Genomic DNA, 22,022 nt, shown 5'->3' on the forward strand with positions numbered 1-22,022 from the left:
TACCTGAGCTACCACCAATTCAAGTAGATGGGACCTCAGTTTATTTCCTCAATGACCTACATTATCCTTCACCTCCCGTTATAATTTTTTGCCACTGGCATGACACCATCATAATATTAATTGAAGCATGACATGTTTGCTTTCTTTTCCTCTTTAAGCAATTCAGGAGATTGCTCTGTGTTCGTAACTACAGCTTGCTAGAGCAGAAGGTGAAAATAAATAAAATGTGCAAACTTTAGCAGCTACTTCACAATTTAAAATTTAAATTGACTTTGGTATTATCAAATCATTGTTTTATTTATGCCTAAGCATGCAGTGTAATAGGTTGTTGCTTTCTCATAGTATTTAAAATAATGTGTGTGTAATGTTTTTATGTACATCCAGCTGGATACACATACAATCATAAATGCCTATCCATTTTGCTCCGACAAGCCAAACATCTGACTTCCCCTAATACATCAAGTCTCATTTTGAGTCTTGTTGTATAGAGATGCTTTTCTTTCTTGACTGCCATAGTCAATTCTAATTTCTAATTGTCCTTTGGAAAAGCAGTTTGCATGTCTAATGTGCTTGTAAAGTTTTCTAGTTAGATGTAATTGCTCCTTAGATACCTCTCACCGTCTTTGCACAAGAACTGAGGACAAAGCCAAAAAAAAATGGGGGGGGGGGGGTGAAGGTCCAGAATCAGGGACAGATTTTATTGCTCTTATAAAATTGCTAGAATAACAGGTTTTGCATTATCATTAATTTCTTGAAGAATACAATGTCTGAAGCTAATATGCCTGTCATTATTTAATTATCTTAATCCTCAGTGACTCGCCGTAAAACACAACTTTTATAAAAAATATACCAAAACTATGAGGTGAAAATCTGGATATTCTACAAAAGTCTGGACAGTTGAGACATATGGCTTCTTGTTGATATATGCCTTGTTAACAAAACACAGAATGGGAAATTAATTTTCACTTGTGGTACAGCTTTATTTAGAGTACTTAGGGGAAAAAAGACACACAAAATGTAAGTCTGTTGCACATAACCTATCAACTTCACTTATACAAGGAGCTTGACTGTTCATAAATGCTGCTGGAACTAAGGCCGTCAGATGTTAGAAAATTACCCATATAAAAGATGAATTATGTGTGGTTAAGGTATAGTATATAGCCTGAATCTCATTACAGATATCATGGGAAATAATTATTCATTTTTAAAATGAGAGTTACTTTGAATGGCAGTTAGGAATATGTCACTGCACATAAAAGCAGCATTACTTTTTGTTCTTTAACTTTTAGGCTGACTGGAGACCCGTACTTGGCTGGTATTAAACCCTTGGGATCAGTGCAGACTGTTAAATCTGTCTAGCCACTGTAACAGTAAAGCACATGGCACTGCAATCCCTAGGGCTCTAAATGTATTCATGGAAGAAAGCATGCCACTCCATTTTTATGAATACTAGAAATTTTTTGCAATATGTTATTCACAAATACATAAAATGGCACATTTTTATTTTAGCCATTATCTGGCCATTGGTTTTATAGCATAATTACAGAAGCACAAAATGGGGTGGATATTTGAATGATTCCAAGCACCTTCTCAGTCTTCGGTTATTACAGCCTTTTACTGCTTACTGCTGTAAGAGCTTATATTAGCTTTTTTTCTGTGATTAGATGTGATATAAGCATAGACTCTGATTATGAGTAAAGATTATTTGACCCGCACAGTCTGGATATATTCATACCTATTGGATAACCAGTGATATTCATTCACCTAGTATAGTGCTGTCAGTAATCATTCATAGCATAGTCATTTTCTGTGGTAACACTGTAAGGTATGGCATTGTTTTAGAATGTAGGATACGTTACTTCACTTCACAGTAGTTTGCATTTTTTTTTCTAAACTCACTGGTGCATCTAATGGACATACTCACTCAGGGAAAATGCTGTCATTATTGCCCTTCCACATGTAAGCAGTAGAAGTAAACCCCAAAGGTTATTCTGCTATTGAAGATGGTGAGAACTTGGATAGAGGTCTGTAGCTGCAATGCATCAGTGCATTGTGGAGCAGCTATTCTTTATGGGGACTTGCTTCAGAAATGCAGCTTTTAGAATTGTGACCTTTCAAACAGTTAATTTTACATGTGTGTATGTGTGTGTGTGTATATATATATATATATATATATATATATATATATATATATATATATATATATGGGTCTACTTTGTTTCATTGAATCTCAGTTCACAGAATTTAATTTCACCCCGACCATATTGCTGAAAACTCATTTCACTGAATCTCATTTCACTGAACTGAAGTTAGTATGTATGGCACTGTGTAGAGTACTGTAAGGTAATGACACTGTAGTGCAATCCTGGAGTTAGTATATATAGTTAGGGTTGTGGTGGGTGCACAACAAACCTTGTTTGTTTTATATTGTATTTTGCCAAAAACTTCAAAACAATACATTTTAACTAATAGACATGCATAGTTACAACACCAATGACTAACTTTCTCCAGAAGACAATATGTAGTCCAACTAAGTTGTGGGGGGCTACACCCACCACACCCTCCAAGGTGGGGGGCTGTGCCCCCCACACCCCCTCTAACTGTAGATACTAACTCCAGGACTGCACTACAGTGGGGAAAATGGCATGTACTTTTTACTTGCCTTGCAGTACTCTACACATCTATGCAATGCCATATATACTAACTGCTGTTCAGTGAAATGAGATTCAATGAAATGAGTTTTCAGTAATTTGAGTTTTCAGCGAAGTGGTTGGGGTGAAATGAAATTCAGTGAAACGAGATTCGATGAAACAAAGTAGACCCATATATATATATATATATATATATATATATGTGTGTGTGTGTGTGTATATATATATATATATATATATATATATATATATATATATATATATGTACACACAAACATACACCCACACGTCTATCATGTATGTGTATATAGGTCCCTATCAGTTGATCGAGTTTTCAGAAACTCATACTCCATATGATTGAAATTTTGAAAACTCAAACCTTTTGAATGGAGATCGCGGTACAGTGACGACTAAGAAATTTACCTTTTTCCTCAATGCAGTGATATCTCAGAGTTGGTATATATAATTTGCAGGTGGTGTGTGGGGGTGCAGGGGGACTTGCTTCCCTGCAAAAGTGTAAAGAAAGGTATGTAGATTGCTGTTTTTTTTTTTCTTGATGTTCGGGTTTTCGGAAACTCGATCGTATGATCTGTTCAGAAACTCGAAAAAAATATTGAAAAGTCTGACATAGATCCCATATACATATATAATTAGATAGATATAGCTATATAAATGTATACATAAAACAAACATTCAGTTTTCATCTTATCAGTGTTGAATAATACTAATATGTAGGTATTGCAGAATACAGAGAACTATAAGTCTTAAAATCCTCATTACTTTATACACTGGGGCACTGATGTGAAACTATTCATTACAGTTACTGCAAAAATGCTTATCATTAATGTTCCATTGCTTGTGCCATAAACAGATGACTGCCACAAAAATTGTGTTGGTAAATCTAATGACATCATTGTCTTTATTTTAATTGCTTTCATTTATAATAAATGAACATTTACCTTCCTTTATCCCATCCCTTCCATTTGTTTTTTTTTTCCTGTTTGTTATATAAGGTTTGTAAAAATATGCTTCCTTAGTCAGAATGGTAGGCAGGCATTGGGTCATTGCTGAAGAAGGCTTTTAGGATACAGCCAAAGCTAACAAACTGATGTATAAGCCACAGTTCATTATAAAAGAAACTGTAGTTAACCAACAAATATCTGCATGTTCATGCATGATTGTGCACAAACAGATACATACATACACACACCTTATTGTAAGCACAGTTTGTATTTCCTACATATGCCCAAACATAGCTAGTTAAAGGATGCGGTGATGAGTATTAGTTGCATAACTGTAGCTGGACGCAGAAGCAACGATTCTGATGTCAAATAAATGAGGGGTATGATAGCCGCTTCTCATTGTTGGCATCACACATTACTAAATCTGCTACATATGCAGAGGTCAGCCTAGAGCCATTCCACACCCGTATTTCTATGCTTGCCACTCTGATATGTTCTAAGAAGTTTGTCCGTAGTAACCACGATACTTCTTTTATAATGTTTATACTCAATGGATTTCCATTTTCTAGTTTCAATGCTGATAGCATACTAAATAGCTGCAGAAAAGAAGACTAGCCTATAGCCTACATGTGAGGGTCATCCTTCTTACCACTATCTGATCCATAGGAGAAACGACTGGCACAAGGTTGTTATGCATCAGACTGTATAGAAAATCATTACCACAGGGTTCTAAAAGGATTTCCACTCAGAACAGAAGTTGTAGCTGTTTCTCAATGCCTGCAAATATCATGCAGCATGTTCTCTCCAGTGCCAACTGCTTTGGAATCTGCAGGCTAGTCTATACTGTTTGCCTTTTAAGCTTGTTAAGGTCTTAAGCAAGGATGTGTGTGTTTAGCACAACTGACAGTATCTGCTGTCAGCTGGCATCATCTTTACAAAGGCATTAATAATTAACCAGTAAACCGGGACCCTACTTGTGCTGTGCTCAAGGGGTATTTATTCATATTTACAAATGTATTATTTAACTTATTACTGTTCCCTTTATGAAGTCATAAGATATCCAGACACTAAATAAGGAAATGTAATCCTGTTGATATCACATCGTCTTTCCTCATCGTAATTAGTTGACTGTATAAATATTGGCCATTTCCCACAATGCTGAAATCCTGAAAGATCAAATTTCATATGGCCAAGACCAAATGATTGAACTTTCGGAATCTTGACATTGTGAACAGAGATCTGCATACAGCACGGAGTGGGAGATTTCCCTTTTCCTCACTGTAGTGCGATCTCAGAGTTGGAATATTTAAATAGTGTGGGTGTGGGCAGTACAGGGGGGGCTTGCCCCCCTGCAGAAACATTTAAATTGTTGTTTTTTTTTTATTTATTTCAAATTTCGATATTTTGAAATATTGATTATATGGTTTCGATCATATGAAATTCGATATTTTGGAATGTCGAGATTCTGAAGTGAATCTATATACACACACACACACACACACACACACACACATATATATATATATATATATATATATATATATATATATATATATATATATATATATATATACACATGGGTCTATGACATTTCGCCGAATATCCTGACATAAGGTCCAAATCACTGAAAATACTACTGATAGTGTATATACCCTTCTCCCCAACTGTAGTGCCATCTCAGAGTGAGAATATTAATGTAGAGGGGGTGTGGGGGGTGAAGCCCCCCCACCTTTCAGTTTATAAACTACCTACTTACTGTTTTAATAGGGACTGAACAATATAAAACAATACTAGACAATATTCAAATATACTGGGTGGGGGGCTATGCCCCCAACACCCCCCATTGTGGGGGGCTGTGCCCCCCACCCCCCTACTTTAATATCTCACACAGAGATCGCACTACAGTTGGGGAAAAGGGCATCTACACTGTCGGTAGTAGTTTTGGCGAATTGGACCCTATGTCGGAATTTTCGGCGAAATGGATTTTCAGTGAAATTACACTGATCCATATATATATATATATATATATATATATATATATATATATATATTCGGTGAAATTACACTGATCCATATATATATATATATATATATATATATATATATATATATATATATATATATATATATATATATATATATATATATATATATATATATACCATTCAGAAGCTCGACTCTTCGGAAAGTCAAACCACATATGTTTGAGGCCAAGTGGTCGACTGTTCAGAAAAATCACAGCTTTTGAATGGAGATCCCATTACAGTGGAGAGCAGAGAATTTACCCTTTTCCCCACTGTAGTGCAATCTTGCAGTTGGTATACATAATATACAAGGGGTGTGGAGGATGCAGTGGGCCCCCCCTGCAAAAATGAAGATTTTTTGTTGTTTTCTTAAGTTTGACTTTACAATAAGTCGATCATATAGACATGACTATATGAAATTTGATTTTTTGAAAAGTCGAGCTTCTTAATGGTGTGTGTGTATGTATACATATATATATATATATATATATATATATATATATGTATATATATATATAAACATACAATCAAAATATACTTTCCTAGTGATATACATATAGAGAATGTGAAAATTATTTTCCCTGCTGTACTGTGACATCCCACATAGTGATGTTGGCATTCTGAGATCAAAACAATTTTTGATTTCTTATGCCAGTATTCAGAATGTTCAGTATTCTGATTATACACTGAACTGCCTGGAAACCATATTTATAAATAAATAGATATCCATCTATATATAAATATAGCTTCTTTTACTCTGTATGATGAGCAACATTAGCTTCTCACTACACTCCTACTTCCACAAATTTAGTGTACTATTCCCTGCAGTTGCTAAATATTTTATCATCAGATAAAAATCTGTTATAGAGAAAGCTCTCGAACATTTCACACACAATAAAATACAGTTTCATTCTTCCAAAATAAGCATTTCCGTCTCCACAAAGAATTCATCAGACTCTGGTGCTGACACCAACATTCAGCATTAAATACTTCAAAAACTACATGACATCATGAGCAAATAACCAATTAAAATCAATTAAAAAATAATTAAGAAAATAGCTACAATTATTTTAAATATTTCAAACAATTTCTTAGGACAGGGGTAATTTTTGGTATTAGTCAAAATCCCCCTTGAGATAGTGCCAGCAGCTGCTTTCAGAACAGAGTCTTTAGTTTTATTTATGGAACATAAGTAAATGTTACTGGTAAGACAAATTAAGTCCTTTATTTTAGATTTTGTGGATTGTATTAAAAAAATCTAAAGATACTGTTTTTGACACAAATGATTTGTTGGTGACTGTGGATATTTGTAACCGATATACTGTAAGCCAGTGGCTCAAATAATATTTAATAGAATGTAGTCATTTTAAAGCTACAGATGTTAATTATATTGTTTCTTGTTGGGAGTTAGTGTTAAAACACAATTATTTTTTGTTTAAGAAAAAATATTACCAGCAACTGCAAGGAGTGCCCATGGGGGTAGCTGTGGCTCCCTGTTATGCCAATATGATATTGATATTCTAGGAAGAGTTGTACATTTATGACAGTGTTTTTTATATCTTTTGCAAAAAATAATTAGATTTATTGATGGTATGACTTTTGTATGGTCAGTGAAGACAAGATGCTTAATGATTTTCAGGAATATTTTAACAGTACTACATAATTTTTTAAGTTGGTTTTTACTGCAGGTAAATGTAGTGTTATCTTTTTATTTATCTAGCTATAGAAGAACTTAGACAAGGAGAATAGTTCTTCGATATCTAGGAAGGAAATAGCAAATAATGGATATCTACAGTTTCAGAGTATGCATCCTACGTGTTTAAAAGAAAATATTATTATGTTACAAATGGTTAGAGACAGTATGTTATGTTCCACTGACACTGATTTTTTAAATGAATTGGATTTTTTTGTTACAAAGTTTTTATAGAGAGGTTATCCCTTACAGCTTGTAAAAATATAAGGATCAGATTTTGAAGAAAGAATGAACAAATAAAAAAAATTTTTATTGAAGATGTGGTACTAAATTTGTAGTGGAAAATGAAGGAGGTAAAGTAGAAAGTTAATTCAGCATGTGTTTGGTGTTGTTATGCTGCTGATACCCCACAAACCATAAGTATTATCAGTAATAACTGGTGGATTTGAGGTGCAGATCCCCTGGTTAAGGAAGTGGTAGAGGACGGCCCTGTTTTTATTAATAAAAAGGCAGAAATTTGAAAGGAATGATTAAGGGGAATCAGAACAAATATAGTTATGGTTCTTTAAGGAATACTGGCACTTTTTCTTGTAACCCCTACAGTCAGTGTAGGTTTCTTGCCATTTCCCCCTTTTTCAATGAAAGTGCTCACTTTGAAGAACAAAATAATATTGTATTACATGTAACATGTTCAAGACCTTTCTCCAGTATAGAATGAGATTTTTGTGTGTTATGTTTGTGTTTAATTCTTGGGCTGGTGTCTTGTACATCTTTTATTTTAAATAAATTAATATTGTTAACATTTTAACATGATGTTTGAGTCTGTAATCTCCTTATTCCTTACAGCATTAATGAGCTGTAACTTTCCTCAAACCAAGCTTGGCACTGTGTCATACTATCAAAATGAGGAAAACATCAGTGCATCTCCCTACAAAAAGTAAACTTGCTCTGAATGAGGAAGAAACACTTGTCATTTTTCCTTCATACCTATACTTGCTGACTGTCCATTATCAGCATGCAAACTCTCTCTGTCACACTGTAGAGTCTTCAGCAGGTAGGACCACCATTGTTACATGCCCCAACATCAAACTAAGTGGTATGTCAAATACTCTTACCTATGACTTGAACTATACCCAGAAAGACTTACATATTAAAAGATATTCTTCACTGCACTCTCACAAATCATTTCTAATGTGGATGTTTTTCCTTATTTTGATATTTCTAGCATCCCTGTTGGCTATACATTTATACCGTGTGTCTATTCTTATTTAAAAGCTAACTAAGCACTCTTTCAGAGCTTAAATGTTTGCTGTATTGGTTCACAGTTTATGCCTCTGTATAAAATTTACAATGGGTGTATTCAAGAACTCCACTATTAATCAAACATATGTAGCAGTATTTTTTGCCATACTAATACAGCATCAAGGAACAGAGCTATATAAAGGGCTATTGAAGGAAGCAGCTGCCCATTGCAAAAAGCGCAGTTTGGCATATACAGCTTAAAAAATGAACAGCTTGTGAAGTGTTAAATGATTCCTTTCAAAGGAGCAACATAATGTAGCCATCTTATAACTTGTTGTTATCTTTAAAAATGTTAACATTTTACAAGTCCAGGAGACCACAAACATTTGCCCATGATGCCAAACTGCCTTGCTACACCTCTATCGAAATATATAATTTTACTGTATTATATTCATTCAAGGGGTGCATAGCCTACACTTTACCAGGTGCCTTTGGTCAGTTTTATATGTATAACATGCCTAATCCTCTTGGTTATAGTTGTGTCCAAAAAGGCACCATTGGCCCAACACTTAGCAAGTAACTGTATCCATGTATGTTTGTATATATGTGTACACAAATAAAAATGCGGAGAGCTTGGTTTTCACATCAGGAATAATTTTGAGAGCTGCTTACTTTAACTTCAGTTGTTCTTTTCATACTTGAATTAGTTGATGTACACATGGCACATCATATTGTCGGCTAGGAGCATAAAAAAAAGTGTATCAGCTGATTTATTACAGTATCATGAATAGCTCCAGTGCTTAAATTACTATTAAAAATGATCATTACAGACCCTGCATTTTGTACAATACAGCTATATTATCATTTTAAATGCTTTGTTTCTAATTTCAGTCAACTCTGAGGAAAAATGTGCCATCCTATTCCAGTGCTACCTCAATGGCTGCTGTCATAGGGAACCCAAAACTCCCCTCATCTGTTATGGATCGGTGGCTTTGGGGGCCAATGCCTACTGCAGAAGAGGAGGCTTACATGGTGTCAGAACTTCTGGGGTGTCAGCCACTGGTTGGCAACATGGCGATTAAGGAACGGGCAATGAGTGCACTTAGCCAAGCTGAATGCGTCCATTTTGCAACCCACATCTCTTGGAAGTTGGCAGCTGTAGTACTGACACCAAACAGTGATGGAAACTTAGGTGGTGGCAAAAGCACATTAGGAAACACTTACACTATTCCAGAATCACTCAGAATGCAGGACGATGCAAGTGACGTTGAGAGTATTGCTGACTGCCCTCCACTCCAGGAGTTCCTACTGACTGCAGCAGACATTTTAGACTTACGGCTTCCTGTGAAACTAGTAATGCTTGGATCCTATCAGGAGTCGAACAGCAAGGTGACAGCAGATGGTGTTATTGGCTTAACTAGGGCTTTTTTAGCAGCTGGTGCTCAGTGTGTCCTGGTGTCTCTTTGGCCTGTTCCTGTAGCAGCATCCAAAATGTTTGTCCATACATTCTACTCATCACTTCTGAATGGGATGAAGGCAAGTGCAGCCCTTGGAGAGGCAATGAAGACAGTTCAGAGCAGCAAACAATTTTCTCATCCATCAAACTGGGCAGGTAGGTACCTGAATTATTAATTTGTGGTGTTTTTTCAGTAGAATGATAACCAATATTTCAGGTTAGTTGCTAACAGTAAATTACTCTAACATTCCTCACTACTGCAGTAGATATTTTCCTTGTCTGATATTTCTTTACTTATGCTGCTCAGCAGGTCTGTTTACAAACAGCTAAAGTTACGGAAATGGTTGTAAGAAGGTCTTGAATCGAATCTGCTGATATCCATTTCTCAGACACCTAAGTCTGAGAAGTGGTAAAACAGAAATATGTTCTCAGGTCTCTGTATCTTGTATTGTTGGTTCAGAGAATGAGTTTAGAGATGAAGCTCTGAGTCTCAAGCTGAGTTTCCCAATCTTAAAATACATTTCATGTATCCTGCAAACACTAACATATTTCACTTATCTATTTTTTCCTGTAATTTTATGTTAGAATTTCTCTCTGACTTCACTGAGCTATGTTGATTGCATAAGTTTCTTATGAACAAGACATCAGTATTGTGCTTATGGCAGTTACAACTATGGAACACATTTGATCGATTCTGAGATGCGAGCACTAATGGACCCGCCCACTCCCCCCTTCTATCACAGCACTCATGGTAGTGCTCACTTCCCACTCGTGTGATCAGGAAGTGTGCAGAGTTTCTATTTTTGTTTTTTTTTATCCCCGAGTTCAACTTTGATAGAACAGTAACTCTGTGAACTGATATAGACCCTCACGTGTGTGCTGTCTCTGTGTGTGTGTGTGTGTGTGTGTGTGTGTGTGTCTATATATATATATATATATATATATATATATATATATATATATATATATATATATATATATATATATATATATATATATATACATACATACACATATGTATAAATATACATATATATATATATATATATATATATATATATATATATATATATATATATACATACACACATTTATATATATATATATATATATATATATATATATATATATATATATATATATATATATATATATATCTGTGTATGTGTGTGTGTATGTAAGTATGTTAATTTAATCCAAGAACATTTATATATATTTAATGGCTCTCAACCTCATAGCACAAAAAATCTGGACAAAGCCAAAAATAATGAGGGGACCAAGGCCATATTTTAAATATTGCTCTTATAAACTTAGGAAGTTCCTATAATAAAAGGTCTTGTGTTACCATGTATTTTCTGAAGGATATGAAATCTGAAACTCAAATGAGTGTCATTATTCATTGAATTCAGTCTTCAGTGATTTGCTACAAAAATCCAGAAAATCAGAAATTTTATGAGGAACAGATTGAAATTAAGAAGCAAACATCTGGTCATTCTGCAAAACTCTGTACAGTTGAGAGGCATGATGTTGAGACTGTGGAGTTGGTATATAAGTTTGTGGGATGCAAAGAGGTTTGACACCCTTCAAAAATGCTTTCAACCAAATTGTTTATGCCCTTCTATGTTTTCAGGCATTAATTTTCAATGTCTTGTTTCCTTGACTTTCTGACATCTGAGGTTTCATGGCAGCACCCTCTTATAATTATGTTTGAAAGGGGTTTCTTTTGAGATAATGGGCAGTCATGGTACAATTTCAACAGAAACATGAACATCTGAAGGAAAAAAACAACTTTAATCTGTGGGTCACTCAAGCTGCACAAAAACGAATGCAGTCTCCTTTTGCACACTACAGTGAGCATGCAGGAGACACTGACTGAAGGTGCTAGCAGATTTGTACATGAACAACTTTGTCTACTAATAAAATGTATTCTTTGCTAAATCTGACATTCTTTCCTTCTTAAAAATTTTAGTTTTTTAGTTAATGCAGATATCACTGTGACTGAGGCAGTTATAATCAGAGTTTGCATTAATTTTGACATAATCTTCTTTTTCTTATTGTCCAGTATGTCTTCTCTTGGTCTAATTTCTCCAGGTCTTTTGGGTTTCTAATTTTATAATGGGAATGGACCTCAGTCTGAAGTCAAGGTATGATTAAAGTTAATGAAATTAGTATTGTTTCAGTCTTTGATGTTAGACAGAAGTGCTCTTCGCAGCACCCACAATGTGCCAAGAACTTACTCCTCCTGCAATTTGTATGGAATTACATGTATTGGTAGCATTTCTAAAGACATTTTTGTGAGACCCGTAGCTCCTACTACTATTGGAACAGTCTGTGTATCCTTCTTCGACATTGCCCTCATTTCTGCCTGCATATTGTGGTATTTTATGACTTTTGTCTGTCTGCCCCCCCCCCCCCCCCCCGTACATATGACATTGTAATTACTGGGTGTATCAATTTCAGCAATCAATTCTACTTTTCTCTTCTTTTGGTTTACTACATCTGGTTTTCTTGCGTCTATTGTTTGAACTGCCGGTAATGGGTGATCCCATTGATATAAACATTATCATTCTATATACTTTGATGCTCATATTTCCAGTGCTCCTTAGCTACTTCAGTATTGTAATGTTTGCATAATCCCCAGTGCAACAGTCTTGTCACATTATTATGTCTTTCAGTATATAGGCCCTCTGCCATTTTTATCATACCCAGCAAAAAATGTGAGATTGTTTCTAATTATGTTTTACAAAACCCACATTTGTCTGTTCCTCTTTCATGTTCAGCGGACTTGTAAACCAACATGTACATAGTCTACTATCCTGGGCTGCCAATATTAACCTTTCATCTTTTTCTTTAACTTTACCATCCCTGCATCAAATCCAGGTCGACATTAGGTTCTAGGAGTTTTCAGTACTTGCACTATATTTATGCCTTTTCCATATGTCTTGCCTTCTCATCTCATCCTTCACCTTATATTCTTTCTTTTGTTTTTTTGGCACGTTCAGTTGCTGCCTGATTTTTGTCTACTTCTGGTTTATTCCCATTCCCGTTTGATACAGATATGCTTCTGTTAAACTAAACAGGAAAGTCATCTTAGACTTATTTTCTTCATGTTGTAAAACGTTCACTATGTTTGGATCTTGTGAGGTCAGCAAATATGTATGCAGGCCTATGATTGCCGATCTATGTATATGTAATTAATCTTGAATCAAAAGCAAAAAAAAAAAAAAATTTTTTTTATTCTGTATTATAATACTGCTCTTATTGCTGTGTGTTTTTGTTACACTAATTGCTTTTCTGTTGTTCTGTATTCTAATTAGTTACTAACTCCTGCTTAGTAGTTTTAGTTAAACTCTTGTATATATATTTTTTTCTTAAGTGTGTTACCATAGACTGTTACAGTGGAGCTTTTCTCCTCGGGCCTCTACTGAAAATGGACATGTATCCAGTTAGACTAGCCCGGTCAACAAATGTAAAATAAATAAATAAATCTTGAGGAAGCCCATACCTCCTTCAGAATGAGGAACATATAATCTTGGTATACACTGATTTTTATAAATTATTTGATAAGTGTGAAGCATTTTTCTTGTTTTCCTCTCCAACTGATCCATTACCTTTTGGGGGCCAGTCAGTCACCCCAAAACTGTAAGAAAAAAAGAAGAACAAATTGGTTTACAGCTTGGACTTTGCTCCTGGATATCAGAGCTATTTTCAATATTCATTTTAGTCTTCTAAAATATTCTTTAGAATGTTTTGTTTTCATTTGTTTATGTTTTATTATTGATCCTTCATCAATTTCCAGATGTTTATACACTCCATCCTGCTTAAGTTCCTTTATATCACATTCCCATCTCAGACTTATATTTTCTTTGTGCTGCAGCTTTCTTGGTTTAATGGTTGCTTTTGCACATTTAACAAGACCAGATTATATTCTTATATCATCTGAAAAAGTTTTGACCACTTGCAGTTGTGCTTTCAGTTCCTCATCTGATGAACTATACAGTTTTAAATCATCCACAAAAAGAAGACGAGAAGTCTTTGTACTTTGCTGTTTTCTGCGAGGAAATTGTAACCATGACACAATTTAAATATACAGCTTAGTGGGTTAAAGGCAAGACAAAAGAGCAGTGGTAACATACAATTACCCTGGAATATGCTCCTTTGAATTGTTATCCCTGGAATAATAATTTATCATTTATCATAGCTTAGCTGCAAAGGGGTTTACTACTGTTTTTTACATTCGTATACATCTTTTAGCACTCCTTTATCCATGAATGGGGGTGTTGTCAAATGCTTTTATGCTTTTTTATAGTCTATCCATGCCATACTTGGATTCTTCCCCTTTTTATAATTCTCCATTGTGACTTTATTTAACAACAAATGATCCTTTGCTCCATACGACTTTTTTTATTCGTTTTTTGTTCCTTTGCCATGATTGAGAGCTCTTCTATATGACTATAAACTCAGTTGGCATCAGTTCTAGTGTATAATTTATACATCGTCAGAAGGAAAGTTATTGTTCTGTTGTTTTTCGGATAGCTTGCAGGTTCACTCTTAAGGAGGAATATAATTGTTCTTGTTAAAAAGGATGGTGTCTGCTTGGAATGTGCATACAAATAGTTTTTACTCAGGGCTAAATGTCTGTGTACAAATGTTAATACTTTTAGCCAGAAGTTAGGTACTGTATCTAGGCCTGGGGTTTTCTTAATTTTTTTCCAGTTTCTATGGCTATTACTTTATCCCATTTCATATCCTGTACATTTAAACTTCTTACTGTTTCTTTTACTTCTATCTATTCAGCATCTTTGTTATATTCCATATGGTCTTTGTAGATATTTTTATCTAAAATATGTGTCTGTCTTCATTTCTGGTGGTAGTTCTATTCCTTTTGGCATGTTTGCCAATTGTCTATAACACTTATTTGGGTCATCAATGACTTTCTTATTCTGTACTTTTCTTTTATATTTACTTGTATGTCAAGATTTTCTGCCTGTGCTGATATCTTTAGTTTATTATTTGCAGTAGTGTGCAATAGACCATGGTCCATTCTGATGCTGTGCATTTTTATGTTTGTTAATCTGTTCCCTCTTCTTTCCTCTTCTGTCAGTGACAATTCTTGTATTAACTGCTTTATAGTTTTCTCTATTTGATACTTCCACGATGGCATTAGATTTCTTCCCTTCCTTTCCCTTATTGCACTGTTTTTGTGGTAAGATTTTATCAGTTATTAATTTGGCTGCACAGTAATATATCCTATTTACTTCTATAATATCACATGCATTTCTGTTAATAGTCTTGATTACTGCGTACATTTTTTATCAAACTTATAACATTTTAGGTCTTATTGATTTTCTGTAATCTATTTCTTTCATTGATCTTAATATGTCTATCCATCTCTATTAAATAGAGCAACTTTACTAGAAAAGCTCACCCAGACTCTAACACAACTTACTGTGAAGGAAAGGTTTGTTTTGCATTCTTGTATTTTGTGTTGCTTTATGGCCTTCTTCTGTTTTATATATTGTGATTCATTTTCTTTGGACTGTGTTTTACTTGTGTTCTGCTTTTGATTGCATATTTGAACTGGGAAAGCGACCACAGCTGTGTCTCTTGTGAGTCACACGTAACTGTTGTGTTTTTAAACTCAACTGTCTTTCTAGTTATCTACCCTTATGTCAGTTTGACCACATATCTCCTTCTCCTCTTTTATTAGTTTTTGTGAGTAAGCACAAAATTATCATTTTGTGAAATCACTCCATTTCAAGTATCTAAATTTATTAGCCATCCCACTGTATTCCATAGAACCAGAATACTAAGTAGCCACCCCTTCCAATCTGTCTTGCTCTTTTAAAATTAGTGGCTGTCCACTTAGATAGCTAAGGCTTAAGGTACCCCCTGTAAAAGCACCATTGAAATTTCACCAATAACTAATTGCACACCAGACAAGTAGTTTGCAGTGACAGCCACTGACCCCAGAGCTGCAAACCAGATACTCTGGACATTACTTTATATTCTTATTCCAATTGTCTAATCAATAAAAAAGGTCTGTTGCCATGGAGATGAACTTTCCCATTATCTCATTTACCTACTGGTGGATATGGGTATCCGGAGGCAATGTAGAAATTGTCTCACGTTTACTGATAACAGTTAATTCTCAAACAAACTGATGTATGTGAGAGATGTATTTACACAATGTAACAGAAAGCAAAGTTCTCATATAAAAGCATGCCTAATGTCAATAAGGTTGTCAGTAGTGCACACACATTTCAAAGAAGGCACATAGATCCACATATGCTGAGGCACTTAAATGTAACCTCCCTAAATCCCAAAGACCTCCTAGATGAAGTACACATAAAAAACACCCTCAGCAACCCTGAATGCACTCTTTCAAAACAACAACCATATCATCACATACAGCCACATCTCAAGGAGCCTTTACTTCTAAGCCCATAAGGCAAGCCAACACAGAATCCAGTATTCTAGTCACTGGAAACTAAATTGTGAGACACACTGGTGTCCCTCTCGCCAGGCTAAGTAAGGAGAAAGTTATAGTAAGTTGCTTATCAGGGGCTAGGATCTGGCACATTACACATGCATGCACTCTGGTCATTGAACCACAAGTACCAGTATGACTCATTCATAGTCCATGTGGGTGTAAATGATCTGAGACATACCTCCCTAGACTATATTAAGAGAGACATCATGGAGATCCCAGAATGTGTCTCAGGCTAGTATAATCTTAGCATTGAGCAGCATTTTCTTCTCCAAGGAAGGTGCCACAATACGAACAAAAGATGACTGACTTTAATAATTTGCTTAGATTCTGCTGTCATTCTAAGGAGATGCAATATTTGTCAGTATGGAAGGATATGGTCAGCATCCACGCTGCTTTGCCAGGGATGGTTTGCACCTGTCCCCTCTAGGCTTTTGAATATTAGCTAAATCATTGTCTTCCCTGGCAGTGCCTTTTTTATGCTATGCCAAACAGTGCCAAACTGAAAGTGCATCTGACATAGCAAATCAAAATCAAGAAAATCAAAAGGTGTTAATGCTTGGAGTCCAAACAAAAAACTGCTCTCCCTAGAAACTGTCTTCACCCTAGAGAATGCTGATGTCTCTGTGCAGTCACTGAGGCATGGTTTAAAGCCACAGAGAACACACCAACAATTCAGGGTTATAATGCCTTCTATACATTTAGACCAGCTACTACACAGACAGGGACTAAAGGTGGAGGTGTCTCGATGTACATCAAAAATAAATATACCTCAAGGCTGATCATACAGGACAATGCTGTTGAGCCTCAAGTCACCATAAGAAAAATCCAATACTACTTCCTTGCAAGCTATAAATCCCTCTCAGTGACCCAGGAAACCCATGCCATGTATTTAAATTTATTGAAAACAATTACTATCCAACCCAATACCATATTCATGGGTAAATTTAACTACCCCACTATTAAGTGAGAATCATATATGATACCAAATGTGCACGCACAGAAATTCCTGAATTTTGTAAACACAAACTCCCTGGACCAGATTGCCAATACACCAACAAGGGGAGCAACCACACTGGATCTGATCCTCACTATTATGGAAGAGTGCTGCACACCTCCTAGTATAATGTCTACTCTGGTAAGGTCAAATTACAAAATGGTCTCCTTTGAAGTAAAAATAAAACTCTGGAACCCCAGTTAACCCTGGAATATTCAGGAACTATTTTAAGGCTAACTTCATACTATTAAGTGATAACCTAGCAAAATTTCAAGCCTCCATAAGCCCTGAGAACACTGCTGCCTATCCTATGCAGAACTGTTCAAAGAAGCCCTGTCTATGGAAGTATGTTAATAGCTGCATAGTGGCAGCTATACCCACCTGGAAGAAATGTAGAACGTACTCAAAAAAGAAGCCACCCTGGTAGAATCACATCATCAATAGACTGTATAACAGATGGAAGAAAATCATGGCAAAAATTAGGAGGTGCAACACCCAGCCAGATAAAAGCGCTCTCATCAAACTAAACAAACAACTCAGAACACAAAAAAAGTCTACCAAAGCCAAATTTGAGGTAAAGTTGCACTCCCGGGCCATGGACAACCTCAAGACATTCTTTAACCGTGTCTGCAACCTCAAAGCCATTACACAGTTGTGTGCAGAGCTCATTGTAAATGGAGCCACCTCTACTGAGCCAGAAGATCTAGCAAACCTACTGGGTGACAAATCCAACTTTACCCTCTCTCCCCATCAGCGTTGCACAGGAAATACCATCAAATGTAACTTCCCCTGGTATCCATAGGGAACATGTCCTTAATGCTCTCACTAAGGCCAATAACACTGCATCAGTGGGCCCAGACAGTATTACAGGATGCCACTAAATAGCATGAAACATGCTCTATCCAGCTCTCTGGAATTGCTCCAAACAGGCTTCATGTTACATGAATGGAGAACAGCAACAGTCATCCCTCTGCACAGAGGTGAGCCATCTACAGACCCTGGAAACTACAGACCTGTAAGTGTTATATAGAAAGCCATGGAAAGAATTGTCATGGAAATGATCAGTAATGACACAGGACACCTCCAGATACTAGACCCAACCCAATTTGTTTTCATCGAGGGCAGGTCATGCCTACTCAGCCTGGAGGAGTTCATTGAGAAGGTCATTAAAGCAGTGGATAAGGGCAAAATGGTTCACACTGCCTACCTTGACCTGGTGAAGGCATGTTAACACAATCCCCCACTCTGGCATTGTTGACAAACTTAAGAGGTTAGGTAAAAACCCTTATGTAACTTGATAGGTAGCCAGCTGGCTCACAGACAGGACCCAGGAAGTTTGAACTAGGGAGTCCACCTCTACAGACAGGCCAGTCACAAGCGGAGTCCCTCAGGGATCAGTGCTGGGTCACTCCTTTTTGGCATTTACTTCTCTGAAGTCAAGGCCAATGTCAGTGACCTTTGGCTGACTAAATTTGCAGATGATTGCAAATTAGGAAATGTCATTTTTTCGCCCACTGACACAAATGTTCTCCAGGAAGGGATGACACAAACAAACAACTGGTGCCAAAGCTATGGAATAAAACTAAGTGCCAATGCGTGCATAATATTATCGCTCAGGAAGTCATCCAGCCTTTGGTGACTATCATATTGATACATCCCTAAGAGTTGATCCAGTAGTTAGGGACTTAGGGACAAACATAGACAGTAATCTAGCCTTTGACCAATGTGTGCCTAAATTAGTGAGAAAATAATTCTATGTATGCTTATAAATAAAGGTATGGCATCTACATCCAAGGAAGTCATTGCTCCACTGTATTCGGCATTCATCTTACCTATCATTGCGTACAATGACCTCTACCTAACCAGGCATACCCAACAATCGGAACTTCCACAGAGTTCCTCACTATAAGAATACTGGGCGTAACATGTCCTATGCAGACCACCACAAGGGTGTATCCCTGTACTCTATCCTCTACAGGCAGTTGAGGGGAGATCTGTGTCTGACATACAAGGCATTGTCAAACCCTACAAAACAAACAGTACCAAAATTACCCATTCTAAAGTCTTAAACCTTGCCTGTGATATAAATAGGACATAAGGGAGAGACAGGTATGTATCCCAGAGACCACCCCTTCTCTAAAACAGGCTCCCATCCATGTGAAGTAGAGTTACTTCCAAACCCAATTCAAGTATAACTTGGGCATTTGGATGGGGAACTGGAAATTCATCTGATTTGGCACCTTTATCTATAATGAATACAGGAGTTTATAAATGGTTCATATTCCATGCCCCTGCTTGTGTAACTGTTTCAGCTAACAAACCCCTGCTTGCAATTATCAAGGGTACCAGAACTTGTCAGAGTTTTAGGATGCATGGCTAAGCTTAAAATGGCCCTTTTGGTTCTTGGCCTAGTAAATACCTATAAACCTATGAACTCTTCCCTTAGAGCATTTTCTTCAAAACTAAGGGCATATTCTTTTTTTCTTCATTTCCTGTGGGCATTCTACAGAAAGTTCCAGAACATCATCCTGTGACATATTGTCTTCAGCTGCATCTTGTGTCATCCATTGCTCTTTTATATGGAAACTCACTGGCCTATCATTCCAAAACACTGACTGCATCAGAGTTGCCACAGTTCCTGCGCCTTCCCTTGTTGCACAACTCCTGCTAAACTTTAGTACTGGTTTCCTGCTGAAGGCTTCAGAGTATCTTCATATGGCAAGTGATCATATGCTTCTTGTTCTACCTCTTTCTCCTTAATTTGGGGATTGATTGTTCCGTCATGCTGTGACGTTACCAGAGTTGGATTTTCAACACTAAATCCGTCACTTTGCGGGTAAGCCATAACTTTAATGTCTACTTCTTTAACCTCTCCATTACTAATCCTCTTTTCTACTTTCCCCCTTTGTTTTCTTATTTTTTTGTATTGTGAAATGTTCCATATCTGGATGCATTTGCCAATATTTATCTTCAAATATCTTTGGTGCTGCTTTTTTTGTATTGATACGTTTTACTTTCTCTTTGTATAAATATTGCACCATATTAAATCTCTTTTTCTTTCCCATATCCACATTTCTTCTTCAAATGCCTCCCACTCCACCTCTGTCTCCTTACTTTGATGACTCATTGTTCCATCATGCTGTGATGTTACCAAAGTTGGATTTTCATCACTGAACCCCTCACTTCACAGGTATTCCATAACTTCAGCTTCTGTTTGTTTAACTTCCACTTTACTTTTATTCTGTTCTATATTCCCCCTTTGTGATCTTATATTTGTATTGCAAAATTTTCCTTGTCTGGGTGCCTTTGCCTGTATTTCTCTTCAGATATCTTTGGAGCTGTTTATTGTATTGATTAGTTTAGTGTTTTCCTTTGCATAAATATTGCACCATATCTGATTTCTCTTTATTTCCCATGTCCATGTTTCTTTTTTTATACCTTTCAAGATTTTGTTCTTTATATCTTCGCATTTCCTCAGTCACTTCTTTTTTCAAACGGCATAAAGTTTCTTGGTCTATATAATGCTTTCCATGGATTTGTTGTATTAATGAACATAAATTTCCATTTGAAGGTTTTGACAGTTTTTCTTGTGCAAGTATTTTTTTTTCCTCTAATTTCTCTCTTAATATTTTTGAATATTGTCTAGCTGGAAATTCTGGTTTTCTCACATAATAGTAACAATACATAATGTCTTCTTTATCCTCAATAGTTCACTCTATCATCTTTATGCATCTTTTTTGGTTTGTCAGTTTTTGTGAACTACTAGTTCCTTTCACAACAGGGGTGCCATCCTCTCCCTGAATCTGGCCTAACCCCATTGTAGGAATGTTTCTGTGTCTTGAGGATTCTACACTGTTGCTGTTTCCAGTTATGGCACCAATGTGCCTACCAGGATTGGGTCTTTTTAATCCTGGGATTTGTGCACCCAGCTGTCTTTCTTATTTTTAACCTACTTCTGTCCATGATATATATTGGATAAATACAGTCTATATATCAATGTTGTCTTAGAGAGATTTTGTGAAAACAGTGTCCACCTCATGAAGGTACTTACCAAGACTTGAGGATGAATTTAGTTTTATACTACTAGTCTTCTTTGCTTTCTGATTTTATCATATCTCCATATGTTTTATGCTTTTTTTTTAATTTTTCCAAGTCTTTTGGGTTTCTAATACCATGACAGGAATGGACCCCATTCCTAAGACAAAGTATGATTAAAGTTCATGAAATTAGTATTGTTTCAGTCTTTGAGGTTAGCCAGAAGTACATTTCGCAGCACCCGCAATGTGCCCAGTACTAATTCATATGAAGTTGCATATATTGGTAACATATCTAAGTATGATTGTAATCATACTGCGGTGGTGGTGCTGCGGTAGCCTTGTCACCTCACAGTAAGACGCTGTCCAGTTCAATTCTCAGCTAGAGTGTCTTCTGCATGGAGACATGTGTGAATGGGCGTACCTTTGTTGAAGGTTGTGCATCAGAGCTGGCAACTCGGCACGTAAAAATC

At 36.2% G+C, this 22,022-nt stretch overlaps 1 protein-coding gene across 3 annotated transcripts in view; it reads left to right on the forward strand.

The window, feature by feature from the left end:
• The window catches only part of TTC28 (tetratricopeptide repeat domain 28), a 1,879,863-nt gene that overhangs the window by 1,704,943 nt on the left and 152,898 nt on the right, over positions 1–22,022 (forward strand). For all 3 annotated transcript variants that reach the window (XM_044068299.1, XM_044068301.1, XM_044068300.1), the window contains one exon: positions 9,464–10,184. In XM_044068299.1, the coding sequence (XP_043924234.1) occupies positions 9,464–10,184 (721 nt within the window). The remainder of the gene's footprint in view (positions 1–9,463; positions 10,185–22,022) is intronic.

This window comes from Protopterus annectens, chromosome 4.part0 (assembly GCF_019279795.1).
Source record: "Protopterus annectens isolate FY-2018-M chromosome 4.part0, PAN1.0, whole genome shotgun sequence".
Taxonomy (NCBI): Eukaryota; Metazoa; Chordata; order Ceratodontiformes; family Protopteridae; genus Protopterus; species Protopterus annectens.